A 26,840-nucleotide genomic window follows, 5' to 3' on the forward strand; every position below is an offset into this window, starting at 1 on the left:
ATTGCAGTTTTGGTTAAAATTCATTTACAACTTTTCTAAACTCATACTTTTTTTAAATCATGTGTGGACATTTGATTATCATTGAAAGATCTTATTTTGATCTGCAAATGTCTATTTGTTATTGTAACTGCTAATAAACCATTGGAATATCTACACAAAAGATGCCTTTGTGTCGTTTGAATAACAACACACTTTAAAGAACATTATACTGTAAAAACCTACATTCTGACCTCCATACAGGATAAATTTCCTTAAATTAAAGTTCACTTACTCTGTCAATGATTTCATACACAACAGCTGCAGCCCCTTTGGCTGTTACAAAGGAACCAATGTTTGGTGCTGCATTTCCTATTGAGAAACTACCAATCATTACACAGAAAAATACCTGAAAGGTTAAAAAATAAAGAATTAATAATTTTAACAAAAGTGTTGCAACACAAACCATTCTTTAACAATTCTTTATATTAAATCTGAAAGATTTTTTATTTCTGAAATATATGGTAAATTAGGGTCTGACCCAAATTTTTAAGTTACTGAAGATGAAATTGTGATAGTGTGGAAAGGGGGTCCTACAAACACATATTCCTATATTCTTAGGTTTTTATAAGTTTATTGCATATCTTTGAATTGATTTTACTATCTTATATGTGTGCGACAAGTATACAATGAGGATCAGCTGACTTGATTACAAAGAAGACCATGAAATCATAAGTTTTATGCAATAAGTATACAATCAAATAGTTTTACAGTAAAGATAATAGAATTTCCTACTTGAGATAATATTGTCCATTTCCTGTAGCATATTAAAAGTTATTGGAGTATGCTAAAACGTTAAAAATATGCTGTACTACTTTTGGTGGACTTGCAGTCCACAAGGAATCATCCACACAGATGCTTTTAAGTTCTCATGTTCTGAAAGGTTATAAATTTCTTGCTTTTCAAACCTTTTGTCTCATAAAAACTAAAAAATTTGCAGCCAAAAAGCTGCATAAATCACATCAAATAGTGTTTTTTTTTTTATACTGTCTAATTCGTTGACACTTTGACCAGCAAAAAATATCAGAGTTAAAATGTATAATTATAAAATGCTTAACAGTCTAAAGGAACATTTAAAATGTCCAGAACCTAGGTCCTACATTTGTTCCCTGAACTATGATCTTGAGGGTCCACTTCCTATATACAAGGTGACAGGATGTGCCGCTGGAATAGGTCAGAAAAAGCTATCAGAATTATATAATAAGGTCAATAAAGCTTCGTTAACTTTGTCTGTCATCTGTCTTAGTGTTCTCGGCTGTGTTTATCAACCAATTTTCTCTCTTTTAGCACTTCAGTATTCCACTGTAACATTACACACCAAACAATATGGGAAAAGGTAACATTTTGACCTACGCAATATATGAAAAGGTATACAATTTTGAAATCTAAATTTCATGAAAATGGTAGGGAAAGAGAAACTGAGCGGCACCCCTATCAATAAAGTATGGAAGTGGCCCCTCAAGACTATTATACATACTGTGAGGACTGTACCAGGTGTGATACCATCTTCTCCGTTAGATGTTATGAATTTTTTGACTTGTTCATTTCCATACCTACAGAATAATTACTAGAATTAAACAATTTGCCTATATAAAAAAAAAGATGTGGTATGATTGCCAATGAGACAACTATCCACAAAAGACCAAAATGACACAGACATTAACAACTATAGGTCACCGTATGGCCTTCAACAATGAGTAAAGCCCATACCGCATAGTCAGCTATAAAAGGTCCCGATAAGAAAATGTAAAACAATTCAAACGAGAAAACTAACGGCCTTATTTATGTAAAAAAAATGAACGAAAAACAAATATATGATCCTTGAGGATTGGTACTTTAAATTCAGAAATTATTGAGTGCATTTATTATTGTTATTTTTCAAAAATAGGAAACATTGCATTCCATTTATGGTGATTTAAAAAAAATGTGCATACAGATCTATATGTATAAGTTATTAGAACAATACAAATAACAAACTAGTCCCAAAAAACAATGTGTAATCTCTAAACCTTCCCACACATGGTGTCAAGTTTTTTTAGTTAAATGTCTGTTAACATGGAAAACTATCGAAAGGCATTACATATAATCTCTAAACAATACAAATAACAAACCTCTAAGAAACAATGTGTAGTCTCTAAACCTTCACACACATGGTGTCAAGTTTTTTAGTTAAATGTCTTATAACATGGAAAACTATCTAAAGGCAATAAATATAATCTCTAAACAATACAAATAACAAATCTCTAAGAAACAATGTGTAGTCTCTAAACCTTCACACACATGGTGTCAAGTTTTTTAGTTAAATGTCTTATAACATGGAAAACTATCGAAAGGCAATAAATATAATCTCTAAACAATACAAATAACAAATCTCTAAGAAACAATGTGTAATCTCTAAACATTCACACACATGGTGTCAAGCTTTTTAGTTAAATGTCTGTTCACATGGAAAACTATCGAAAGGCAATAAATAAAATCTCTAAGTAATACAAATGACAAACCTCTAAGAAACAATGTGTAATCTCAACCTTCACACACATGATATCAAGTTCAAAGTTCTATGTTTGTTACCATTGAAAAATTTCCAAAAACAATGTTTAATCTCTAAACATCACATGGTTAAAATTTGAAAGGTACACACAATTACCATGGCAACTTACCAAAATGACAGAGCATAATCTCCAAACATCACAAGATATAAACTACCAAGCAACAAACCAGTTACCATGGATTTCTTTATCCCTATTTGTTTTGTTTCTTCCAAAGATTTTCCGTATCTGAAAATAGTATATTCCAATTATATTATTAATACATAAAATGTCAATCGCAGTAAATGACATCAACGAACAATCGTTTTTTACTATGACATAATAACATTAGCAATTATTCCGTTAGGATGTTAAATGGCTGACCCGTATTAAGAGAGAACCATATCTCTTGCATGTAAAATAAGACACCCTTGTAGATACCGAAAAAAAGTATGCTTATATGGCAATCCTCTCACCCGCAAAGTGGAGAGGGATTAATATCAAGTACATGTAATACCTTGTTTCCTAATCCACTTTAAATAAATATGTTTAAACAAACATTAGCAATTCGCCGTTTCAGAATCTAATGCATCCTGGGTAATATTTTCAAAAGTGTACACCAAAACGTCGTGATTGGTTAAAAATGTCATAAACAATGGAAATTCAACCAATTACGTGACGTAATTTTCAATTTGGGGTACGAACAATGAAATTACCCATGATTCTTTAGATTCTGAAACGGCTAATTGTAACACAGTAAATGTATGATAAAAGGCACAAAATTTGAAAGGATTCTTTAATTATAACCTCTATTAATCAAATTAAAATCTTTTGCACCACTGTTTTATTTTGTTTAAAACGTGCTGTTTGTGAATAAGGTTTTGCCTTAAATTATGGGTTATCTGCCCTAATATACCTTTTCACTTCCTGTTTTTGACCATTGAATGATACCACAGTTCTCATACAAGATATAACTTCTTCTGCTACACTTCCAGCGTCAGCATATAAGGCTTGTTCTCTTTTCGCAAAGTTTTGCATCAGCTGAAATACAAGAGATTCATTTGAATATTTCGATCAATTCACTTAATCAGCTACATCAAAAACCAAATTGATATTATTTTCAAATTTAGCCTTTACATTATACCTTAATTAAATTCAACTTATACATACTGTAAACCAACTTATTTTCGTGCGGAAAATATTGCGAATTAAACATGAATTGTCGCGAATATGTAAAACTTAGATTTTTTCTTACCTAACTTCCTGAACTAAATTTAAGAATGGCGAAATTTAATCGCTGCAAAATGGGCTAGACCCGGCTAAATGTGAGATAAAGTATCCACGAAAATAAGTTGGCTAACAGTATATGAATTCAACTGCAGATTGTAGAAGAGTTAGTTGCTAAAATCGGTTTTCTATGAAATGTTTGGTTAATAGACTGTAAAATTATCATTTGTATTTAAGTCTTTGTATGGCCATATTTCCTCAAGTTTTTTTTTTAAAGCTTAAGAGAGGGGAAATATACCGAAGAGAAATTAGTCAAATTCATAAGTCTAAAAAGAACATGCCGAAAACCAAAAACAAAGATCAGTCTACAACATACAACAACTAGAGGCTCTAAAGAGCCTGTGTCACTCACCTTGGTCTATGTGAATATGAAACAAAGGACACAGATGGATTCATGACAAAATTGTGTTTTGGTGATGGTGATGTGTTTGTACATCTTACTTTACTGAACATTCTTGCTGCTTACAATTATCTCTATCTATAATGAACTTGGCTCAGTAGTTTCAGTGGAAAATGTTAGTAAAAATTGACAAATTTTATGAAAATTATTAAAAATTTACTATAAAGGACAATAACTCCTTAGGGGGTCAATTGACCAATTTGGTCATGTCACCGGACACATTTTTTAAACTAGATACCCCAATGATGATTGTGGCCAAGTTTGGTTTAATTTGGCACAGTCGTTTCAGAGGAGCAGATTTTTGTAAAAGTTAACAAAGACGGACGACGACGGAAGACGGACGCAAAGTGATGGGAAAATCTCACTTGGCCCTTTGGACCAGGTGAGCTAAAAATTGTTGAAAATTTGACTATAAAGGGCAATAACTCCTAAAGGGGTCAACTGACCATTTCGGTCATGTTGACTTATTTGTAAATCTTACTTTGCTGAACATTATTGCTGTTAATAGTTTATCTCTATCTAAATAATATTCAAGATAAAAGCCCAAAAACGGTATTATTTCCTTAAAATTGCCAATTCCAGGGCAGCAACCCAACAACGGGTTGTCTGATTCGTCTGAAAAATTCAGGGCAGATAGATCTTGACCTGATAAACAATTTTACCCCGATGTCAGATTTGCTCTAAAAATGCTTCTGTTTTTGAGTTATAAGCCAAAAGCTGCATTTTACCCCTATGTTCTATTTCTACCCATGGCAGCCATCTTGGTTGGTTGGCCAGGTCACTGGACACATTTTTAAACTAGATACCCCAATGATGATTGTGGCCAAGTTTGGATTAATTTGGCCCAGTAGTTTCAGAGAAGATTTTTGTAATAGATTACTAAGATTTACGAACTAGAGGCTCTAAAGAGCCTGTGTCGCTCACCTTGGTCTATGTGAATATTAAACAAAGGACACAGATGGATTCATGACAAAATTGTGTTTTGGTGATGGTGATGTGTTTGTAAATCTTACTTTACTAAATAGGTTTGCTGCTTACAATTATCTCTATCTATAATGAACTTGGCCCAGTAGTTTCAGTGGAAAATGTTAATAAAAATTTACAAATTTTATGAAAAATGCTTAAAAATTGACAATAAAGGACATCAACTCCTAAGGGGGTCAATTGACCATTTTGGTCATGTTGACTTATTTGTAAATCTTACTTTACTGAACATTATTGCTGTTTACAGTTTATCTCTGTCTATAATAATATTCAAGATAATAACCAAAAACAGCGAAATTTCCTTAAAATTACCAATTCAGGGGCAGCAACCCAACAACGGGTTGTCTGATTCATCTGAAAATTTCAGGGCAGATAGATCTTGACCTGATAAACAATTTTACCCTTGTCAGAACTGCTCTAAATGCATTGGTTTTGAGTTATAAGCCAAGAACTGTATTTTACCCCTATGTTCTATTTTTAGCCGTGGCGGCCATCTTGAATTGATGGCCGGGTCTGGACACATTTTTTAAACTAGATACCCCAAAGATGATTGTGGCCAAGTTTGGATTAATTTGGCCTAGTAGTTTCAGAGGAGAAGATTTTTGTAAAAGATAACTAAGATTTACGAAAAATGGTTAAAAATTGACTATAAAGGGCAATAACTCCTAAAGGGGTCAACTGACCATTTCGGTCATATTATTGACTTATTTGTAAATCTTACTTTGCTGAACATTATTGCTGTTTACAGTTTATCTCTATCTATAATAATATTCAAGATAATAACCAAAGACAGCAAAATTTCCTTAAAATTACCGATTCAGGGGCAGCAACCCAACAATGGGTTGTCCGATTCATCAAAATTTCAGGGCAAATAGATCTGGACCTGATAAACAATTTGACCACTGTTAGATTTGCTCTAAATGCTTTGGTTTTTGAGTAATAAGCCAAAAACTGTATTTTACCCCTATGTTCTATTTTTAGCCGTGGCGGCCATCTTTATTTGATGGCCGGGTCACCCGACACATTTTTAAAATAAGATACCCCAAAGATGAATGTGGCCAAATTTGGATTTATTTGGTCCAGTATTTTCAGAGGAGAAGATTTTTGTAAAAGATAACTAAGATTTACGAAAAATGGTTAAAAATTGACTATAAAGGGCAATAACTCCTAAAGGGGTCAACTGACCATTTCGGTCACATTGACTTATTTGTAAATCTTTGCTGAACATTATTGCTGTTTACAGTTTATCTCTATCTATAATAATGTTCAAGATAATAACCAAAAACAGCAAAATTTCCTTAAAATTACCGATTCAGGGGCAGCAACCCAACAACGGACTGTCTGATTCATCAGAAAAATTCAGGGCAGATAGATCTTGACCTGATCAACAATTTTACCCTGTCAAATTTGCTCTAAATGCTTTGGTTTTTGAGGTATAAGCCAAAAACTGTATTTTACCCCTATGTTCTATTTTTAGCTGTGGCGGCCATCTTGATTTGATGGCCGGGTCACCGGACACATTTTTAAAACTATATACCCCAAAGATTATTGTAGCCAAGTTTGGATTAATTTGGCCAAGTAGTTTCAGAGGAGAAGATTTTTGTAAAAGTTAACGATGACAGACGACGGACGACGATGGACTACGCCGGACGCCGGACGCAAAGTGATGGGAAAAGCTCACTTGGCCCTTTGGGCCAGGTGAGCTAATAAAAACTAAAGACAAGCAACAAGAACGTACCCCACCAAAAACAGGCAGTAAATCTCAGGTGCTGTCAAATTTTCAGTTAATTAAAATCTTATCACTCAAAATACACTTATGCATTAAACATATACTCCCTTATGAAAAAAATAGCCGTCATAATAGCCTCAACTCATAAATGAAAAACATGCAGCAAAAATGGCCAACATTGACTTCAGTTTTACATATATATAATCACTGATGAGAAATAAGCAGCCACTTCACTTTTAACATATTATATACTCATTGAAGAGAAATAAGCAGCCACTTCAGTTTTTATATATATATAATCACTGATGAGAAATAAGCAGCCACTTCAGTTTTTACATATTATATACTCATTGAAGAGAAATAAGCACCCAGAATGGTCAACACCCACTTCATTTTTTACAGATATATACTCACTCCTGAGAAATAACCACCCAGAATGGTCAACACCCACTTCAGTTTTTACAGATATATACTCACTCCTGAGAAATAAGCACCCAGAATGGTCAACACCCACTTCAGTTTTTACAGATATATACTCACTCCTGAGAAATAACCACCCAGAATGGTCAACACCCACTTCAGTTTTTACAGATATATACTCACTCCTGAGAAATAAGCACCCAGAATGGTCAACACCCACTTCAGTTTTTACAGATATATACTCACTCCTGAGAAATAAGCACCCAGAATGGTCAACACCCACTTCAGTTTTTACAGATATATACTCACTCCTGAGAAATAACCACCCAGAATGGTCAACACCCACTTCAGTTTTTACAGATATATACTCACTGCTGAGAAATAACCACCCAGAATGGTCAACACCCACTTCAGTTGTTACAGATATATACTCACTCCTGAGAAATAACCACCTAGAATGGTCAACACCCACTTCAGTTGTTACAGATATATACTCACTCCTGAGAAATAACCACCTAGAATGGTCAACACCCACTTCAGTTGTTACAGATATATACTCACTGCTGAGAAATAACCACCCAGAATGGTCAACACCCACTTCAGTTGTTACAGATATATACTCACTCCTGAGAAATAACCACCCAGAATGGTCAACACCCACTTCAGTTTTTACAGATATATACTCACTCCTGAGAAATAAGCACCCAGAATGGTCAACACCCACTTCAGTTTTTACAGATATATACTCACTCCTGAGAAATAACCACCCAGAATGGTCAACACCCACTTCAGTTTTTACAGATATATACTCACTCCTGAGAAATAACCACCCAGAATGGTCAACACCCACTTCAGTTTTTACAGATATATACTCACTCCTGAGAAATAAGCACCCAGAATGGTCAACACCCACTTCAGTTTTTACAGATATATACTCACTCCTGAGAAATAACCACCCAGAATGGTCAACACCCACTTCAGTTTTTACAGATATATACTCACTGCTGAGAAATAACCACCCAGAATGGTCAACACCCACTTCAGTTGTTACAGATATATACTCACTGCTGAGAAATAACCACCTAGAATGGTCAACACCCACTTCAGTTGTTACAGATATATACTCACTCCTGAGAAATAACCACCTAGAATGGTCAACACCCACTTCAGTTGTTACAGATATATACTCACTGCTGAGAAATAACCACCTAGAATGGTCAACACCCACTTCAGTTGTTACAGATATATACTCACTGCTAAGAAATAACCACCTAGAATGGTCAACACCCACTTCAGTTGTTACAGATATATACTCACTCCTGAGAAATAACCACCTAGAATGGTCAACACCCACTTCAGTTGTTACAGATATATACTCACTGCTGAGAAATAACCACCTAGAATGGTCAACACCCACTTCAGTTGTTACAGATATATACTCACTGCTGAGAAATAACCACCTAGAATGGTCAACACCCACTTCAGTTGTTACAGATATATACTCACTCCTGAGAAATAACCACCTAGAATGGTCAACACCCACTTCAGTTGTTACAGATATATACTCACTCCTGAGAAATAACCACCCAGAATGGTCAACACCCACTTCAGTTGTTACAGATATATACTCACTGCTGAGAAATAACCACCTAGAATGGTCAACACCCACTTCAGTTGTTACAGATATATACTCACTCCTGAGAAATAACCACCTAGAATGGTCAACACCCACTTCAGTTGTTACAGATATATACTCACTCCTGAGAAATAACCACCCAGAATGGTCAACACCCACTTCAGTTTTCACATATTATATACTCATTGAAGAGAAATAAGCACCCAGAATGGTCAACACCCACTTCAGTTTTTACAGATATATACTCACTCCTGAGAAATAACCACCTAGAATGGTCAACACCCACTTCAGTTTTTACAGATATATACTCACTCCTGAGAAATAAGCACCCAGAATGGTCAACACCCACTTCAGTTTTTACAGATATATACTCACTCCTGAGAAATAACCACCCAGAATGGTCAACTCCCACTTCAGTTTTTACAGATATATACTCACTCCTGAGAAATAACCACCCAGAATGGTCAAGACCCACTTCAGTTTTTACAGATATATACTCACTCCTGAGAAATAACCACCCAGAATGGTCAACACCCACTTCAGTTTTTACAGATATATACTCACTCCTGAGAAATAACCACCCAGAATGGTCAACTCCCACTTCAGTTTTTACAGATATATACTCACTCCTGAGAAATAACCACCCAGAATGGTCAAGACCCACTTCAGTTTTTACAGATATATACTCACTCCTGAGAAATAACCACCCAGAATGGTCAAGACCCACTTCAGTTTTTACAGATATATACTCACTCCTGAGAAATAACCACCCAGAATGGTCAACACCCACTTCAGTTTTTATAGATATATACTCACTGCTGAGAAATAACCACCCAGAATGGTCAACACCCACTTCAGTTTTTACAGATATATACTCACTGCTGAGAAATAACCACCCAGAATGGTCAACACCCACTTCAGTTTTTATAGATATATACTCACTCCTGAGAAATAACCACCCAGAATGGTCAACACCCACTTCAGTTTTTATAGATATATACTCACTCCTGAGAAATAACCACCTAGAATGGTCAACACCCACTTCAGTTGTTACAGATATATACTCACTCCTGAGAAATAACCACCCAGAATGGTCAACACCCACTTCAGTTGTTACAGATATATACTCACTCCTGAGAAATAACCACCCAGAATGGTCAACACCCACTTCAGTTGTTACAGATATATACTCACTCCTGAGAAATAACCACCCAGAATGGTCAACACCCACTTCAGTTTTTATAGATATATACTCACTCCTGAGAAATAACCACCTAGAATGGTCAACACCCACTTCAGTTGTTACAGATATATACTCACTCCTGAGAAATAACCACCCAGAATGGTCAACACCCACTTCAGTTGTTACAGATATATACTCACTCCTGAGAAATAACCACCCAGAATGGTCAACACCCACTTCAGTTGTTACAGATATATACTCACTCCTGAGAAATAACCACCCAGAATGGTCAACACCCACTTCAGTTTTTATAGATATATACTCACTCCTGAGAAATAACCACCCAGAATGGTCAACACCCACTTCAGTTTTTACAGATATATACTCACTCCTGAGAAATAACCACCCAGAATGGTCAACACCCACTTCAGTTGTTACAGATATATACTCACTCCTGAGAAATAACCACCCAGAATGGTCAACACCCACTTCAGTTGTTACAGATATATACTCACTCCTGAGAAATAACCACCTAGAATGGTCAACACCCACTTCAGTTTTTATAGATATATACTCACTCCTGAGAAATAACCACCCAGAATGGTCAACACCCACTTCATTTTTTACAGATATATACTCACTCCTGAGAAATAACCACCCAGAATGGTCAACACCCACTTCAGTTTTTACAGATATATACTCACTCCTGAGAAATAACCACCCAGAATGGTCAACACCCACTTCAGTTTTTACAGATATATACTCACTGCTGAGAAATAACCACCCAGAATGGTCAACACCCACTTCAGTTTTTACAGATATATACTCACTCCTGAGAAATAACCACCCAGAATGGTCAACACCCACTTCAGTTTTTACAGATATATACTCACTCCTGAGAAATAACCACCCAGAATGGTCAACACCCACTTCAGTTTTTACAGATATATACTCACTGCTGAGAAATAACCACCCAGAATGGTCAACACCCACTTCAGTTGTTACAGATATATACTCACTCCTGAGAAATAACCACCCAGAATGGTCAACACCCACTTCAGTTGTTACAGATATATACTCACTGCTGAGAAATAACCACCCAGAATGGTCAACACCCACTTCAGTTTTTACAGATATATACTCACTGCTGAGAAATAACCACCCAGAATGGTCAACACCCACTTCAGTTGTTACAGATATATACTCACTGCTGAGAAATAACCACCCAGAATGGTCAACACCCACTTCAGTTTTTACAGATATATACTCACTCCTGAGAAATAACCACCCAGAATGGTCAACACCCACTTCAGTTTTTACAGATATATACTCACTCCTGAGAAATAACCACCCAGAATGGTCAACACCCACTTCAGTTTTTACAGATATATACTCACTGCTGAGAAATAACCACCCAGAATGGTCAACACCCACTTCAGTTTTTACAGATATATACTCACTCCTGAGAAATAACCACCCAGAATGGTCAACACCCACTTCAGTTTTTACAGATATATACTCACTCCTGAGAAATAACCACCCAGAATGGTCAACACCCACTTCAGTTGTTACAGATATATACTCACTGCTGAGAAATAACCACCCAGAATGGTCAACACCCACTTCAGTTGTTACAGATATATACTCACTGCTGAGAAATAACCACCCAGAATGGCCAGTAGAGGTGTCAGTGACATCATAACTAACGTCATATTCCAACTTTTATAAAATCCAATGGCAAATCCAGCAAAAAACTGAGCTACGAACTGTATCAAAAGACTTAGCTTGTCTCCGATGCCTTCTCTCACTCTTTCTAAATCACTGAAAAAAAGAAACCAGACATAAAATGTAAATAAGTAATCTGATTATCTCCCTTGTCAACTTTAGAACTTAGATCTTTCATTTTTAATTTCATACTAATTGTCCTTTCTGCTTCTGATTTTTCGGTCCTTGTCAAAACCAAGTTTTTTTAGGTGCCTTTTTATCCATAGGTCAACTTTTGAGCAATTACCTATCTAAAGTGACGCAACCAAATTTTGAACATGATCTATGTGGTAATAAACATTGTGTATAAGTTTAATAAACTTTGGTTAAGGCAAACTCAAGTTAGAGAACTGAAACCAATTTTTTCAATATCTCCATGGGTTTTTTTTACTGCATTTAGGACCTTATACTCCTCTTATATTGTAATAAGTGATTTACTCTATTACTTTATTATTTAAAGGAGTATGCATGAATGAGTTAAATACCCTTTTGACTTATTTGAATGCTTGTTTCAAGGTGTTTAGTTTATATAATATAGAATTTCAAAATCCAAGTCATAACCATTAATTGGGATAGTTGGCAGATCTGGGTTTGAAGTCATAAAACTTTGCTCAGTGCTTGGAGCACAAAAATCATGCTCGAAACATAAAATCTAGCATTTTGATTGGTCGATTTTAAAGTGTGAGTATAAAAAACTGACTCAAAAGTTTTATGACTTCAATGGCTGGTACTCAATGTTTTTACTGCTGATATCTTACTCAGATAATCTGGTGGTCAGCTCACCACTCTGATGTTTATCAAACCAGCCAATCTCCTGACGTAGTATGGCTTGGAAAAATTGTTTCCTAATCTTGTTTACTTGTCTCTCACAGGCTGTCATAAAACATGCGATCTGAAATATAAAATATCACTGGTGTTATATTCACTCTATAAACTAAGGGGGTTTACCAGTTGTACTATTCCTTTGACATACTTTGTAAATAAGTTTCCAAAAGAAAAAGAAGTTGATGTTTGATTGAATGTTGGTGTTTTAACACTTTTTTCAGCTCTCTAATTGTCTATATCATAACTTACAAGTTTTGTATTCTTGAGGATTTAGGGTGGTACCTAACACTACAGGGAGATAACTCTGTAAAATCAGCCGAACGTTTTAATAATGTTGTGTTGTAAAGGGAATATTAAGCTTCTTAATGATCAAAATTGGTGTTTGTCAATCTGCTATATAACCAGTGTAATCTTTCTGATAAAAATGATAATGAGTGAGGTTGGTTCAAAATTTTTGAAATTTATATATTTCATTTAAAGGGTCAAAGTAAATACTTTGTCAAAATTTTATGAAAATTAAACGAGCCAAATTAATTTTAGTGAAAGTATTGGGTACCACCTTAATGATTGATTAATTGATTATTGTTGTTAAATGCCACTTTGAGCACTATAGGCTTTACATGGGAAGATAGTTTTTATTGTTGGAGTCTGGTGAGAACCCCAAACATAGGCAGGGAACAGGACATTTCAGATTGTAGGCTAACGCACCTATGCGCATGGCTCCACTCATTTTTCACATTTTTACCTATTATTTTTGTATAATTCTTATATGATTTGCATATTAGGGAATACGTTGTTATGATTGGTTGAGAGGACTTCGGGTAGTTCGATAGAATGGTTCATTATAGTGCAACCAGTATATATACAAAACTAAATATCTAGTACACAAAATTAACTATTTTTATATTATATTAAGTAAAGATAAAGCAGCAAAAGTAGCAAAAAAAAAATCAATTTAAAAACTTTTTTTTATCATGTTTATGAAATTCATTGTTTCATGGCACTCAATGAATTAGTCCCAGTTGTTTCTTATCTTTACATCAAAAGTTATCTAACAAATAGTCTGTTAATGCGTAGTTTTCTCTATTGATATATTTTTTCTGTCTACTGTCCATCTGTTGTCATTATCGTGAAAATGCGGATTTTTGTCATATCTGGTCCGGTTCCGATCCGTAGTTAACACAAAAATGTGCAATGGTGGCCGTAGAAAAAATTACGAAAATGAGTCCGAGAATAAACATTGTTTGACAAGAGATTGAGAATAAATAATACGCTTTAAATGCATTAAATGGATTAAACATAAACTTAAGCCAATTATGATCACTTTTTAAAGAAGTATAAAACTTATTTTAGCTCAAAACAAAAATTCTCGCTCTCGTATTACGGGAAGAGAAAGAAAATATTTTTTGGAGAGTTGCACAAATAAACAACCTTTTAAAAAAAAAAATCGTTTCAATCTTTGAAATTTCGTAATACAAAAGGTAGATTTCGAATTGTTTTGTGATTGCATTTTTCCATGTCGAAATTGGTGATTGCAGACACGTGGTATTAGTCATGTCACAAGTGTCAGCTTGGGATATTCGCATCCAAACAGTTATCACCCTGAGGGCAATGAACACTTGGCTATTTAATCTCTTAGTTGCCTTTAGTGTCCGACTTATAGGGATTATAATTAAAGGTGATATAATTTTTATGATCATATTCGATAATAGATGAAAGTTCAAAATTGAGGACAAGTAAAATAGCATCTTCAAAATAATTATAGCGTCGTGGGAATTATTATAGCATCACGGTGAAAAATTATAGCGTCGCGGTACTGCGACGCTAAAACAGCCTGGGGAGAACACTGGTTAACCAACAGATATATATATTCATGCGCCAGGCCTATTCAATGACATAAATGTAGACAATTGATGTGTGGTAGAGGTTGAGAGTGTGAAAAAATATATTCCTTATCTCCAATTTTATTAAAGAATTATAAGGATTAAACACCTGTTCAAAGGCATTTATTGGTGTATAAACTGGACAAAGTCACTCACAAACATACTATCTCTTGTGAGTGAATTGGTCGAGTTTATACACCAATAAATTCCTTTAAAAAGACATTTAATCTATAATTGTTTTGTTTACACATGGTTGTCAATATAATGGAAATTTATGCTACTGTTATACAAGTGAGAGGTTGAGCTACATGTAGCTATAAAACCATTTTCACATAAGGAAATGTCTGTACCAAGTGAGGAATATGACAGTTGTCTTCCATTTTTTTGATGGGTTTCAGTCATTCAATTAGGGACTTCATGTTTTGAATTTTCCTTGGAGTTCAGTATTTTTCTTATTTTACTTTTTTTCACAACCTCAGTATAGATGAACTACTTAGATCACTTGTCCAAATGAGTAAGGAAGCCCCATACAGGTGGAGGCAGGACCCTAAAAGGTGGAGGCAGGCCAGAGTACATGAAGAGAACCACCAATCTTGAGCAATAAAACATGCAATCTTAGATCGGAGTCTGCTGCAACTTTCAACTACTAAACCCAAGTGTTGACTAGCAAGCATCCTCATTGGGTTTCTGATTATTTGATTATTTGGTTGTTTTCATAGTGATAATTTAATTACCAGACCAAATTTTTTATGATTATTTGATTTTTTGATAATCAAGGCACTGTATTTAAGATTATCTTGTTTAAAAAATTAACTATAATTTTGTGATGATATTGGCAAAAAAATTGTGATTACATGATTATTTGGACACCCCCCTGAGTGGCCTCACTAGCAAGTGAACATTGTAAGACACTGATGCCCTTAAAATAAATCTAGCTTTCCCTAACTTTATAACCTGGTACATAACACTACTCTACAACAAGTGGGGGTTTCGGTGGCCGAGTGGTCTAAGTAGTTATTCCTATATCACTAACCAGTCAACACTGAGATTGTGAGATTGAACCCTGCTTGTGAGGGTGCACTTGACTCCCATCTTAATTGACTAGGATTGTCAGTTTTCCTATCGAAGGTTGGTGGTTTTCTCCAGGCACTCCGGCTCCCTCCACCAATAAAAACTGACCGCCACAAAATAGCCTAAATGCGATGCTTAAAAGTGGTGTTAAATTTAAACAAACCAAAAATAAACCAACAACAAGTACCTGTAAATAACCAGAGAGTAGTACTACTCCACCAATGATTAAATAATATAATGCATATGTCGTCATCTTTTCTTCAAAAGATTCTACAGTAACATTAGGATTGTGTGTGGCATTAGGGTCTGGAGGTATCAAGGAGCCATTTGGTCCTGTAAAAAGAAAATGAAAAATTACAAAATCTCAATAGAAAAGAAGAGGCCCTAAAGAGCCTGTGTCACATCTTTAATAATGGCTACTTGTTTGGTGAAAATTATCCTGAAAGGATCATATGACTTAGTGTTGATCTTATCCTGAAAGGGCAACAATCTCAATAACCTCAACTGATGATTTAGATAATATGACTTAGTGTTGATCTTATACTGCTGATCATTTTTCATTTTTAAAGTTTTTATCTATCTTTTTAAGGTTTGACGATATAAGGCAAAAATGCAAAATATTGGTAAAATTTCTCTTATCAGAGCATACCACCAAATAAGGAGACATCTTAAGATTTCGGCAATGTAAACTTATTAGTACCGGTAAATGTTGTATTGAAAATAAAAAATTTCTAACAAAAGTTTCTCTGTAACTATTATAATTTTTCAATAAACAGACAAAAATAGGTTGCTTTTAACATTTTGAACAATTTGGCCTCAGTGAGACATCCTCTATTCATAGTGGTTTTCAAGGTAATTTAAAGGCCTTTTATAGCTGACTATGTGGAATGTTTCATAGTTGAAAGTCGTACAGTGATCTATAGATGTTAATTTCTGCATCATTTGATTTCTTTTGAAGAGTTAACTCATTGGCAATCATACCGCATTTTTTTTTTATATATATAACCTGCAGTTTACCCTTTTTTTTTTTTTTTTTTAGCCATGTCAGCAATATTGGCTTGCATACATATATTAAACTAGATAACCCCAATAATGATTGTGGCCAAGTTTGAGTAGAATTTAGCAACTATAGGTCAATGTACGGACGTCCACATTGAACAAAACACATACAATAAAGCAAACTAAAAAAAAACCTGAAATAACAAATGTTAAACAATTAAAAGGAGAAAACAGCCTGATTATAAATGTACATAACAAAAAATGATGAAAAACAAAAATGATATACATGGATAATGGTAATTTTAGATGTTACCATATAAAAAGATGTGGTATTTTAGTGCCAATGAGAAAACTCTCCCTCCAAGTCACAATTAATAAAAAGTAAACTATTTTAGGTCAAAGCCTTCAACAAGGTGCCAAAGCTCACACTGAATACATCTATATATCCTTAAAGTACCTGCTACAAAAGTGTCTGTCATCTGTCCCATAACGATGGACAATACCGGCCATCCTGCTCCATGAGCGAGTGAAAACAGGGAACCAAACAGGATACAGATTGTGTCCACACACGTAGCATAGCGGAACTGTAAAATAACAAAAAATATATAATACAAACACATACATCGATCAATAATATATAAATAAATTCATACTGCAGTTCTATTTTTAAATAAGGGAATCAAAAAAAAAATATTGTCCCTTTACTTTGGGTTTGGTCAATTATAAATAAGAATACTGCAGATTGATTATTATTGGTGGGATACCAATTGTCGTGGATTTTGTTTACTGTTGAATTCAAAATACACTCAGACCCAGATTTCCTGCGTAACAGGAGCGACAAATACACATACATTTACAAATAACATAGAAGTGAAATGAGTAGAATACATACAATGAAACATTTTTACAAAGTTAAATGTATACTCAATCTATTGACCAGACCGCAAAAAGTTGTTGAATGAAAAGAAAAATTCTATAGGCTTATATGCAGACTTTGTCAAAATCACAAAAAATATCAGAAAAAAGCATCCTTTCCTAAATCTACAAAAAATGGTTCCCATGAAAATAAATGAATTTTTTTATAATTTAACTGTTTTAATTGTAATTTGTAAATACTGCTGCTTCACAAACCTTGCCTCATTTGGGAAGATACTTAATAATCATAGATATTTTGTTTAGCTTAGCCAATTCCAAGGTATACTCTCAATGTTTTATATACATGTAGCATAGAGACAAAACTTTTGAATTTTACCAGTATACATGCAGTGGGATTTTAGTCAAGGTGAATTCTCAGAAAGGAGCAAAGCGAAGGGAGGGGTAGTGGAGAATTTTAGTATAATGTGACGATTTTGACAGATAGCAGTGCCTAAACTTTTATTGATATTGTCCACATAGTTTTGTCTATATTTCTGCCAGCTGTATTTTGTATTATTGTATTATAGCAATAAATTAGTGTATTTTATTTCATCATTACCTATATATTGTATAATCATTTTACTTATATGGTATGTTCCAGAATGACAGAAAACCTGTTTTCTGAGTTACAGCTTTCACTTTCCCTTTTACCGGAAGTAGCGGGTATTGTTATAAATAATATGAGGCAGGCATTACCAGTGTGAATGGGGACGAAGTCTGTGTGAATAATTTTTTTAATTGAAACATGTTAATAAAACAAGCAGAAATACTGTAACATTTCCGATTTTGGTTCTGTAACATAAATGTTAGGGATTTATAACAATAAGGCATATAATTGTTAAAATTTATAAATTGATATATATATGTATATATAACTAATCAATGCCAACTTCATCTTAAGGGGGCTCAAGGGTACAAAAATTAAGGTACAAAAAAATCAGAAAAAGTTGAGACAGTTACTTTATGATATGGTACAAAAATCCACTAAACAAATCAATTTGTTTTGGCCCATGAAGACTTTTGAAATGTTTATCATATCTCCCTTTGGTGAAAAAATGCCATTTATTTGCATAAAAATTGAAAAACTTTTTTAACTCATCGGTGACCTATATTTTTTATAATTTTTTTCAAATGACTTGTACGTAAACTAAACTATTGTAAAATCTAAGTGTTTTCTGCATTTTAGTTCTTTTTTTTGTTTCAATTTCACCTTTTTTCTCCTATTAGTTCAACAGAAAAAAAGTACCTTAACAAAAAAGTATGCTTCTTTCAAAGGCAGACTATGAGCTTAAATGAACGGTGACCCCATATTTTTATTTAATTTTTCCATTTAGTAAAGGATAAAGTTTATTTATAGAAAAAAAAAGCAAAATTCTATATATTTAATAAAAAAAAAAAATGATTTAGACCCGCCAACCATAGATATTTTGTTTAGCTTAGCCAATTCCCAGATATATACTCTAAATGTTTTATATAGCATAGAGACAACACTTTTGAATTTTACCAGTATACATGTACATGCAGTGGGATTTTAGTCAAAGTGAATTCTCAGAAAGGAGCAAAGTGAACGGAGGAGTACTTAACTGTGGAGAATTTTAGTATAATGTGACGATTTTGACAGATCGATCAGTGCCAAAACTTTTACTGATATTGTCTACATAGTTTTGTCTATATTTCTGCCAGCTGTATTTTGTATTATTGTATTATAGCAATAAATTAGTGTATTTTATTTCATCATTACCTATATATTGTATAATCATTTTACTTATATGGTATGTTCCAGAATGACAGAAAACCTGTTTTCTGAGTTACAGCTTTCACTTTCCCTTTTACCGGAAGTAGCGGGTATTGTTATAAATAATATGAGGCAGGCATTACCAGTGTGAATGGGGACGAAGTCTGTGTGAATTATTTTTTTAATCGAAACAAGTTAATAAAACAAGCGGAAATACCGTAGGGTTTCCGATTTTGGTTCTGTTGTTAGGGATTTAGTTGTGACGTCATATTCAATGTAAACAATAAAACGCTGTCATTAGGTAACATTTTTTTCTCATCAAACAATTATTAAAAAAATGAATTGGTATTGAGTTCCTTCCTTATACATGTTATATTTTACTAAAACTGATAAATATATATATTATTCAAAGTCTCGTGCAAACAAGACCAAAAAAGGAAGTAGATTTTTGCGCAAATGCGGGGATCTAAAAAAATCTGAAAAAAAAGTTAACGAATTTGAATTCATTAGTAGAATGAAAAATTCGGGAAATTTTCCTGATTTTTTTTTTTTTTTTTTTCTACCGAATTGGGGACTTTGTCCCTATATAATGTCAATAGAAATCATATTATTTTTAGACTATAATGAAACTGTTGTAGTTATATTTGTGTATGTTTTTTGAATTATGGATAAATGTTCAAGTGTTTTATGTAAAGTTTATGAAGAAGGGAGTTTTATTTAGATTAAAGTAATAACTCCTTATGATCTATTTTTGCACCGACGTTGCGCACCTTTTTACAGTAATAGGGCTGTTATGATGTCATTTTCTTCGACGTCAAGTGCAAAGATATTTGCCTTAAGTTATAAGGAAGTTTCCTTTTTTGGTCATAGATTTTACCCATATTTGGAATTTCGAAATAACAACACTAGCAGAAGATTTATAGTATATTTACGTCAGTTCCAGCTTGTCCCTACCGCCGGCTAGCAGCTTCATTTACAGTCTGATTTGAGCAGAAGTTTTAATTTCAAGTTCCTGAATATTGCCTTATATATATGCAATATAAATATTTATGCAGTTCATATAATTGTTCCAGTTTCCAGTTATCTTTAAGTTAAACTGATTGTAAAACATTGAACTTGAACTTGTTATATTTACTATACTCTAATATTGCTCCTGTTGATATCTTACTAATCAATATCAGACACGATTTATTACATTATATTGATAAATCAATTATAATTCATTTGTCAACCTACCTACATGACCTATTTATAGCTTATCTATTTGGTTGTAATTTTTTTTAAATTCTTTTGTCAAAACATTTAATAGTATATCTACATAATCAATATCTAAAAACATTATATGATTATGGAAATTTCCTATATACCTTAAATATATATTTATAGATTATTGTTGATCATCTCAACAAGATTGATTTTCTCGCTTGAGACGGTATGGCGAAAGCATGAAAAGCAATCGAGTTGAGATGACCAATGATAATCTGTTTATCACTATTTTACCTATGACGACGTTGTCAATTTCATTTTCAATTTTATTTGCAACACCATGTGCGTCCTTAGTTTCTAGCGATAATTTTCCATCTCAAGCAAGTTAAGCATAATATGAAAAATTATCACAAAAAAAGATCAAAGGATAAATACTCAAAATTGCAATAATATAACTTGTTTTATAGGATTTTTTTCTCAGACAAATGCTTACAAGTGCTAACAACCCACTGTCTCTACCTTTGGGTTAACCAAAATATTTAAGGTGTGGCCTGGTCAAAGGTCAAAATTAGCGCTAGTCCGGTAGTCCGGGACTAGTAAAATTTGTGTCTGACCAGTAGATTTTGTCAGCTGGTGGTCCGGCGGACCAGTAGAAATTTGTCGATAAAAATCACTGATTGTCGCCTGGTCAACCATGATCATCATTTTCACTAAGCCTGTGATGTTATCTTCATAAAATGGTTTACCCATATAATACCCAATGATTTATTGTTGACCTGGTCAACCATGGTCTTCATTTTAGCCAGTGATGTTTATAAAATGGTTTACCCATATAATACCCTATGATTTATTGTAACAAATAATGTAACTTAGTGGCTAATAGAGGAAATGCCATAAATTTAGAAATAAAAAAAAATTATAAAATTATGAAATGATTGTATCCACCCGATATATGTATTTGCCATTACCAAAAGTGTTTTTTGTTTGTTTTGCAAATTAAGAATTATTGTTATTACATAATTTAGAATTCATTAAAAAAAAAAAAAATTCTTCTCAAGTTAATTTTAGCCATTTGATATATATAAAATTTTCAAGATTGAAACATTTAATTTCCAGCAACAACGCTTTAAATATTATTATGATTATCCTAATGTAAAGTTTGATCATCTTGTAGTACAAATTCTTTCATATAAGAAATTAGAAAAATTTTGAAAAAATAAAATATGAACCCTTAAAAAAATTGGGGACCTCAAATTTGGAACCTATACTCCCCTCCCCCTTTGGAGACATTACCCACAAACTTAATCACAGCCTTCCCTTTGTGATATGGAACCATGTGGTACAATTAATCCTAGGTGAAATGTATTTAATTAAAGAATCTGGGGTTGTTTTATTTTTTTTTATCAAATATAAAATTTAAATTGTAGAAATGAGTTGTAAATGGGATAGAAATGAGTAATTTATGCGTACATGTTAACAACCCAGCTCAAACAACAAGTAACCCTGTGACCCTGCATATTTTAAAAGTACAGGTGATATCATTCAAGGTTTATCAGTGACATAATTTCATATCATATATAGGTGGCTTTAATCTCACCTAAAATGAATCAATTGATACAAAATATTGCACTAGATTTTGACCTTTCTTACAACATTTCCTATATTTAGCAATGATTTCATCAACTTCCAAAGGCTAGGCACATAAATTTATGTATCAATGACTAAGTGAGACCTTATTCTAACATTTTTGCACTTGATTAAAATTTGGTCCTGGTTTAGTAAAATGTTTATTTTAAGAGGTGACTCGGGGTCTCTAACAAGGACTACATGATGTCATCCTTCTCAAAGTAGTGAATAACAATGATGACTCAAGTGAGATAATTAATACAGATTGTTTAGTAAACTTCATCTTACAGTGTTATGGATTTTTGTTATTTTGGCAGCCAGTACATTTGTCACTTTACATATAATCAAACTTCTTGATTTACTTTTTTCAATAAAATATTCTTTATGTAGCTCATGTTATTTTTAGACATCAAAAATCAGTTCTGAACTGACTGACATTTACAAGTACAATGTACTCTTTAGAGAGAAAAACATTTCTCCTACAAAATCATTAGTTTTTTTTTAATTAAAAAAATATTGCAAATTGAACATGCAAATAGTCTATGCATAGGCAGCATTAACCATGAAACTCCTTAAGTGGGGTCTAGTCACACCTTTCATTCCCTAAATCTAAATTTAAATTTGACTTACCAATTGTCCCAGTGTGGCTGGGGGAGGTCCATCTGGTTTTCTGAAAAATAAAAAAATTATGTGTTAGTTCATGCACCACAAGTTTTAAAACATCTTTGATGTGAAATGATACTATTTGTCTATTTATCTTCAAACAGCTGAAAAAATGTTACAATGATAAGGTTAACAAAGACAATTTTCATCACAAATTTCATATTTTTGTTAAAATGATCCATCCTCCCCTTTTCAATGATAATTTGTTTTTAACATAAATTCACAATTTCCCCCCCTCCCCCCACCCCACCCAACCCCACATTCATGACCCTTACATCCTAATTCTAATCTTGAGCCATTGTAAACTAACAGCTGACCAAAATAAATAATTGTATTTAATATCTGAAAAATGATTTTCACAAATTTAGGTGACACTAGTAATTTTTTTCTGTTTTCATGTCACCCTCTATGGAATTCACCCATTTACAACATCTTAAAACCATCACAAATGGTTCTCCAGACTTTATGCATGATTGTTTTAGCCCGTTCTATTTTTCAGCACTTTCTAGCCTCCAAAAACCTATTCGCCACAACCCCTCCCCCTTCTTACATAATTATATTCATGGGAAATAAATAAGTCAAATAAATTTATAATTAAAAAGTACAGTCTTACCTCATGACAACCTTTAACCTTTCAATAGAATTCCCATTTTTTTTTACATTTAAGACATAATGTTTCTTATGGCCTAGCTATCCATAATCAGTATTTCTTTACGTTTACTTGATTAATGTTAATATCTAGTACGTTTAGACTTCTGTACAATATCCCAATACAGACTATCTCAATGAATGACTGTGTATCACTTGTCTGGGAATTGTTTCCATAGAAACCAAAAAATTGCCAACTTTGATTAATCATTTTGGATTATATTGAATAAAGTTAAACTTTTATTTTGCCATGTCAGATCTAGGCTTTACATGCTATAAGGAAAGGTAGATGTAACTGTCTAAAAGGGTCAAAATGTAAGGAGTTTTTATTGTTCTGTTTTATTTAGGGGTATTTGCATTCTATTCTAAATCTATCTGTGTTAAGGATTATCAGAACAGATAGCTTTTTAAACATTGTATTGTTCAACATGACAAATGGATCAGACACAAGTTTTACAACTTACTAACATCTCAGAACAGATGACACTACCAGAACCCTGATATATTTTGAAAAACAGATACATGTAAATATACCCTGGGCCAATTTACAGAGGCAAATTAGTGGGCAGAAGGCCAGGTGTTGCCCCCTGTTGTGGTAAAAATTGGGTAAATTATTAACGAATCACTGATGCATGACTTAAGCAGGACCCTTTGATGAAAATTTCTGCATTCGCCCCTGATATTTACTCTGCAGGTAATCCAACATTTTTGTGAAAAACATCGAAATCTGTTTCTGATAATTATATATTTATTTCCTCTTACAAATGTAATTTCTCAACCTTATTATAAATTTAAGCTTTAAATTACAGACTAGTGACCTATTCCAGCAGCTCATCACTACCATCTACTTATATAGTAACCACCTCGCCCCCACCAGGACTACTATGTCCTTTGTTAATTTACAATCACTATACAGGGTCCAAAAAAGTATAACTTTACCCATCATTCTTAGCATCTTTGCCTTTCACTTCTGTCCCTTTGTCTGTGCTTTCTAACGATTTTTCATCTTTTTTTACACCATTTTGAATTGATTCGCTTGCTCCTCTTTTTGTATCATTAGAATCAGATTTGTTTTTTTCATCATTTTTGTGATCATTTCCATTTTCAATATTTGTTTTCTTCACATATTTTAACTTCACATTATTTTCCATCATATACCACTTTCAGACTCGTTATTTTTTGTTCGTTTCAAAATTCGCACACATGTGCTATGAATACTGACCACAACTTCATATGACAAAACCGGGCTACGTCCTTTGTGTTTATATTATGATAATGGCGGTCAACCTTACGAAATATCACTTTAAATTTCTGAGATAAGACACTCCACAGCTGAGGCATGCATAAGTGTATCAACTTTTATTTATCACCTTTTTGAAAATTCTTTATCATCAATTGGATTAGGGAAGGAAATTAATATAAAACATTGTATGTAAAAAATCTCTATTGCAAATATATATACTATTTATCAAAGTCCACTAGAAGATATTTTACTATGTGGAAATTGTAATAATATAAACATAACATATTGGATTTGGTGATTTGCCACTTTATAATGTTTATACATGTAGCTGAAGGTGAAAATAAAGTGTAACAAGAACATGTTGGTAGTACAAGGATGCCCCACGAATTTTTTATGTTCAGTGGAACGTGATATTGGGATCAAACTCTAATTTGGCATTAAAACGAGAAAGATCATATCATAAGGAAATGTGTACTAAGTTTCAAGTTTATTTAAATTCAACTTTCATGACTTCATAAAAAACTACCTTGACAAATATTTAACCAAATTAAAACTTCAACCTTTAGAGGGACATCACTAATATTACAATACAGATGGACAAACGGACAAACTATCAGACACACAGACCAAAAAACATAAGAGGGGCATACAAATGCTGTGTGGCATCAAGCACACATCACAATGATAACAATCAGATGGTCATGATGGTAGAGATTCAGGAAAAGTAAAGTTTGAAAAAATAATCTTTGACTCCAGTAGGTATGGCAAACCAATAGGAGATAACTCTTGTTAAATCTCAGAAGGTTCTGATTGCTTTTGATAGATATTATATGAATATACATGATTTTGTATATTATAATTTTCGGGAAAACAATGAAATATTTGAGGTACAAACAAGGGTTTGAAGGTTACATTCGTTTCAAAAAAATACAAGGGAACTTTATACAGCCATAAAATGTATTTTTTTATTAAGTTTAATATAGTAATTAAATAATTAGGTCCAATAAATAAATCTAGATAGCTGTGTTCATATCAAAATTAATTTTTATAAATAACCCTCCTATTTGTGTATACAGAGTTATTTCCCTTGCATGGACAACTTTTGGTTTAGTTTTGATTGGAAATCAGCGGTGATAGTTTATTTTTGCATTATAGAGCCAGTTTATTGCGATTGAAAGATAGTTCAAACACTTGCTATTGAACACAAGATAGTAAGGATACAGAATAATGTGGTTTAACAACAATTCAATATATGTATTTTCAACATGTTCAACTAAAAACATACATAGGAATCCATGCAGTAGCGGCAGTTAACTTCAAATGCTATTCACATTCAATGCATTTTGAACTTCAGTCCTGAATGAGATTGGTTTACAGATTTCACTGTATAAATATTGTAACTGATATACAGATATGAATTTACTTTACTTTTATACATACAAGTATTTACAGCGATCTGACATAATTATTTTGTTTGAAATTTGTTGAAAATAATGTTATATTATTTTCATTGTTTTTCAGTGCAACAGGTATTTTAAATTTAGTCCTGTAGAATAATTGTTAAAAGCTTGTTGTTTATTTTTATTTATAAGCTTTTACTATACATGCTATATAAGAATAAGAATATTTCATTAAATAGAATGTTAATAAAAAGGGAACATTCTAAAACTATCATGACTATACAAAGACAGATGACATATTTCAAAACAATTCTTGTCTCTCGTGGTACAACTGATTTTTATAGTTTGTTCTTATGTTGTACTGTGACAGGTCAGGGGAAGGATTGGACGCCTGCTAACATGTTTAAACCCACCACATTCTGTATGTATGTGCCTGTCCAAAGTCAGGAGCCTTGTAATTCAGTGGTTGTTGTTTGTTGATGTGTTAAATATTTGTTTTTCGTTCATTTTTTGTACATAAACTAGGCCGTTAGTTTTCTCGTTTGAATTGTTTTATATTTGTCATTTCGGGGTATTTTATAGCTGACTATGCGGTATGGGCTTTGCTCATTGTTGAAGGCCGTAAGGTGACCTATAGTTATTAATTTCTGTGTCATTTG

General features: G+C 33.2%; 1 protein-coding gene across 1 annotated transcript in view; it reads right to left on the reverse strand.

Moving 5' to 3' along the window:
- LOC143056874 (ATP-dependent translocase ABCB1-like) overlaps positions 1-26,840 on the reverse strand; it is a 67,409-nt gene that overhangs the window by 36,645 nt on the left and 3,924 nt on the right. The window contains exons 2-10 of the mRNA XM_076230052.1: positions 22,858-22,897; positions 17,203-17,329; positions 15,934-16,079; positions 12,726-12,859; positions 11,853-12,024; positions 3,481-3,605; positions 2,697-2,813; positions 1,514-1,589; positions 272-385 (exon numbers count right to left, since the gene is read on the reverse strand). Coding sequence (XP_076086167.1) covers positions 272-385; positions 1,514-1,589; positions 2,697-2,813; positions 3,481-3,605; positions 11,853-12,024; positions 12,726-12,859; positions 15,934-16,079; positions 17,203-17,329; positions 22,858-22,897 — 1,051 coding nt within the window. The remainder of the gene's footprint in view (positions 1-271; positions 386-1,513; positions 1,590-2,696; positions 2,814-3,480; positions 3,606-11,852; positions 12,025-12,725; positions 12,860-15,933; positions 16,080-17,202; positions 17,330-22,857; positions 22,898-26,840) is intronic.

Source organism: Mytilus galloprovincialis, chromosome 13 (genome assembly GCF_965363235.1).
Source record: "Mytilus galloprovincialis chromosome 13, xbMytGall1.hap1.1, whole genome shotgun sequence".
NCBI classification, from domain to species: domain Eukaryota; kingdom Metazoa; phylum Mollusca; class Bivalvia; order Mytilida; family Mytilidae; genus Mytilus; species Mytilus galloprovincialis.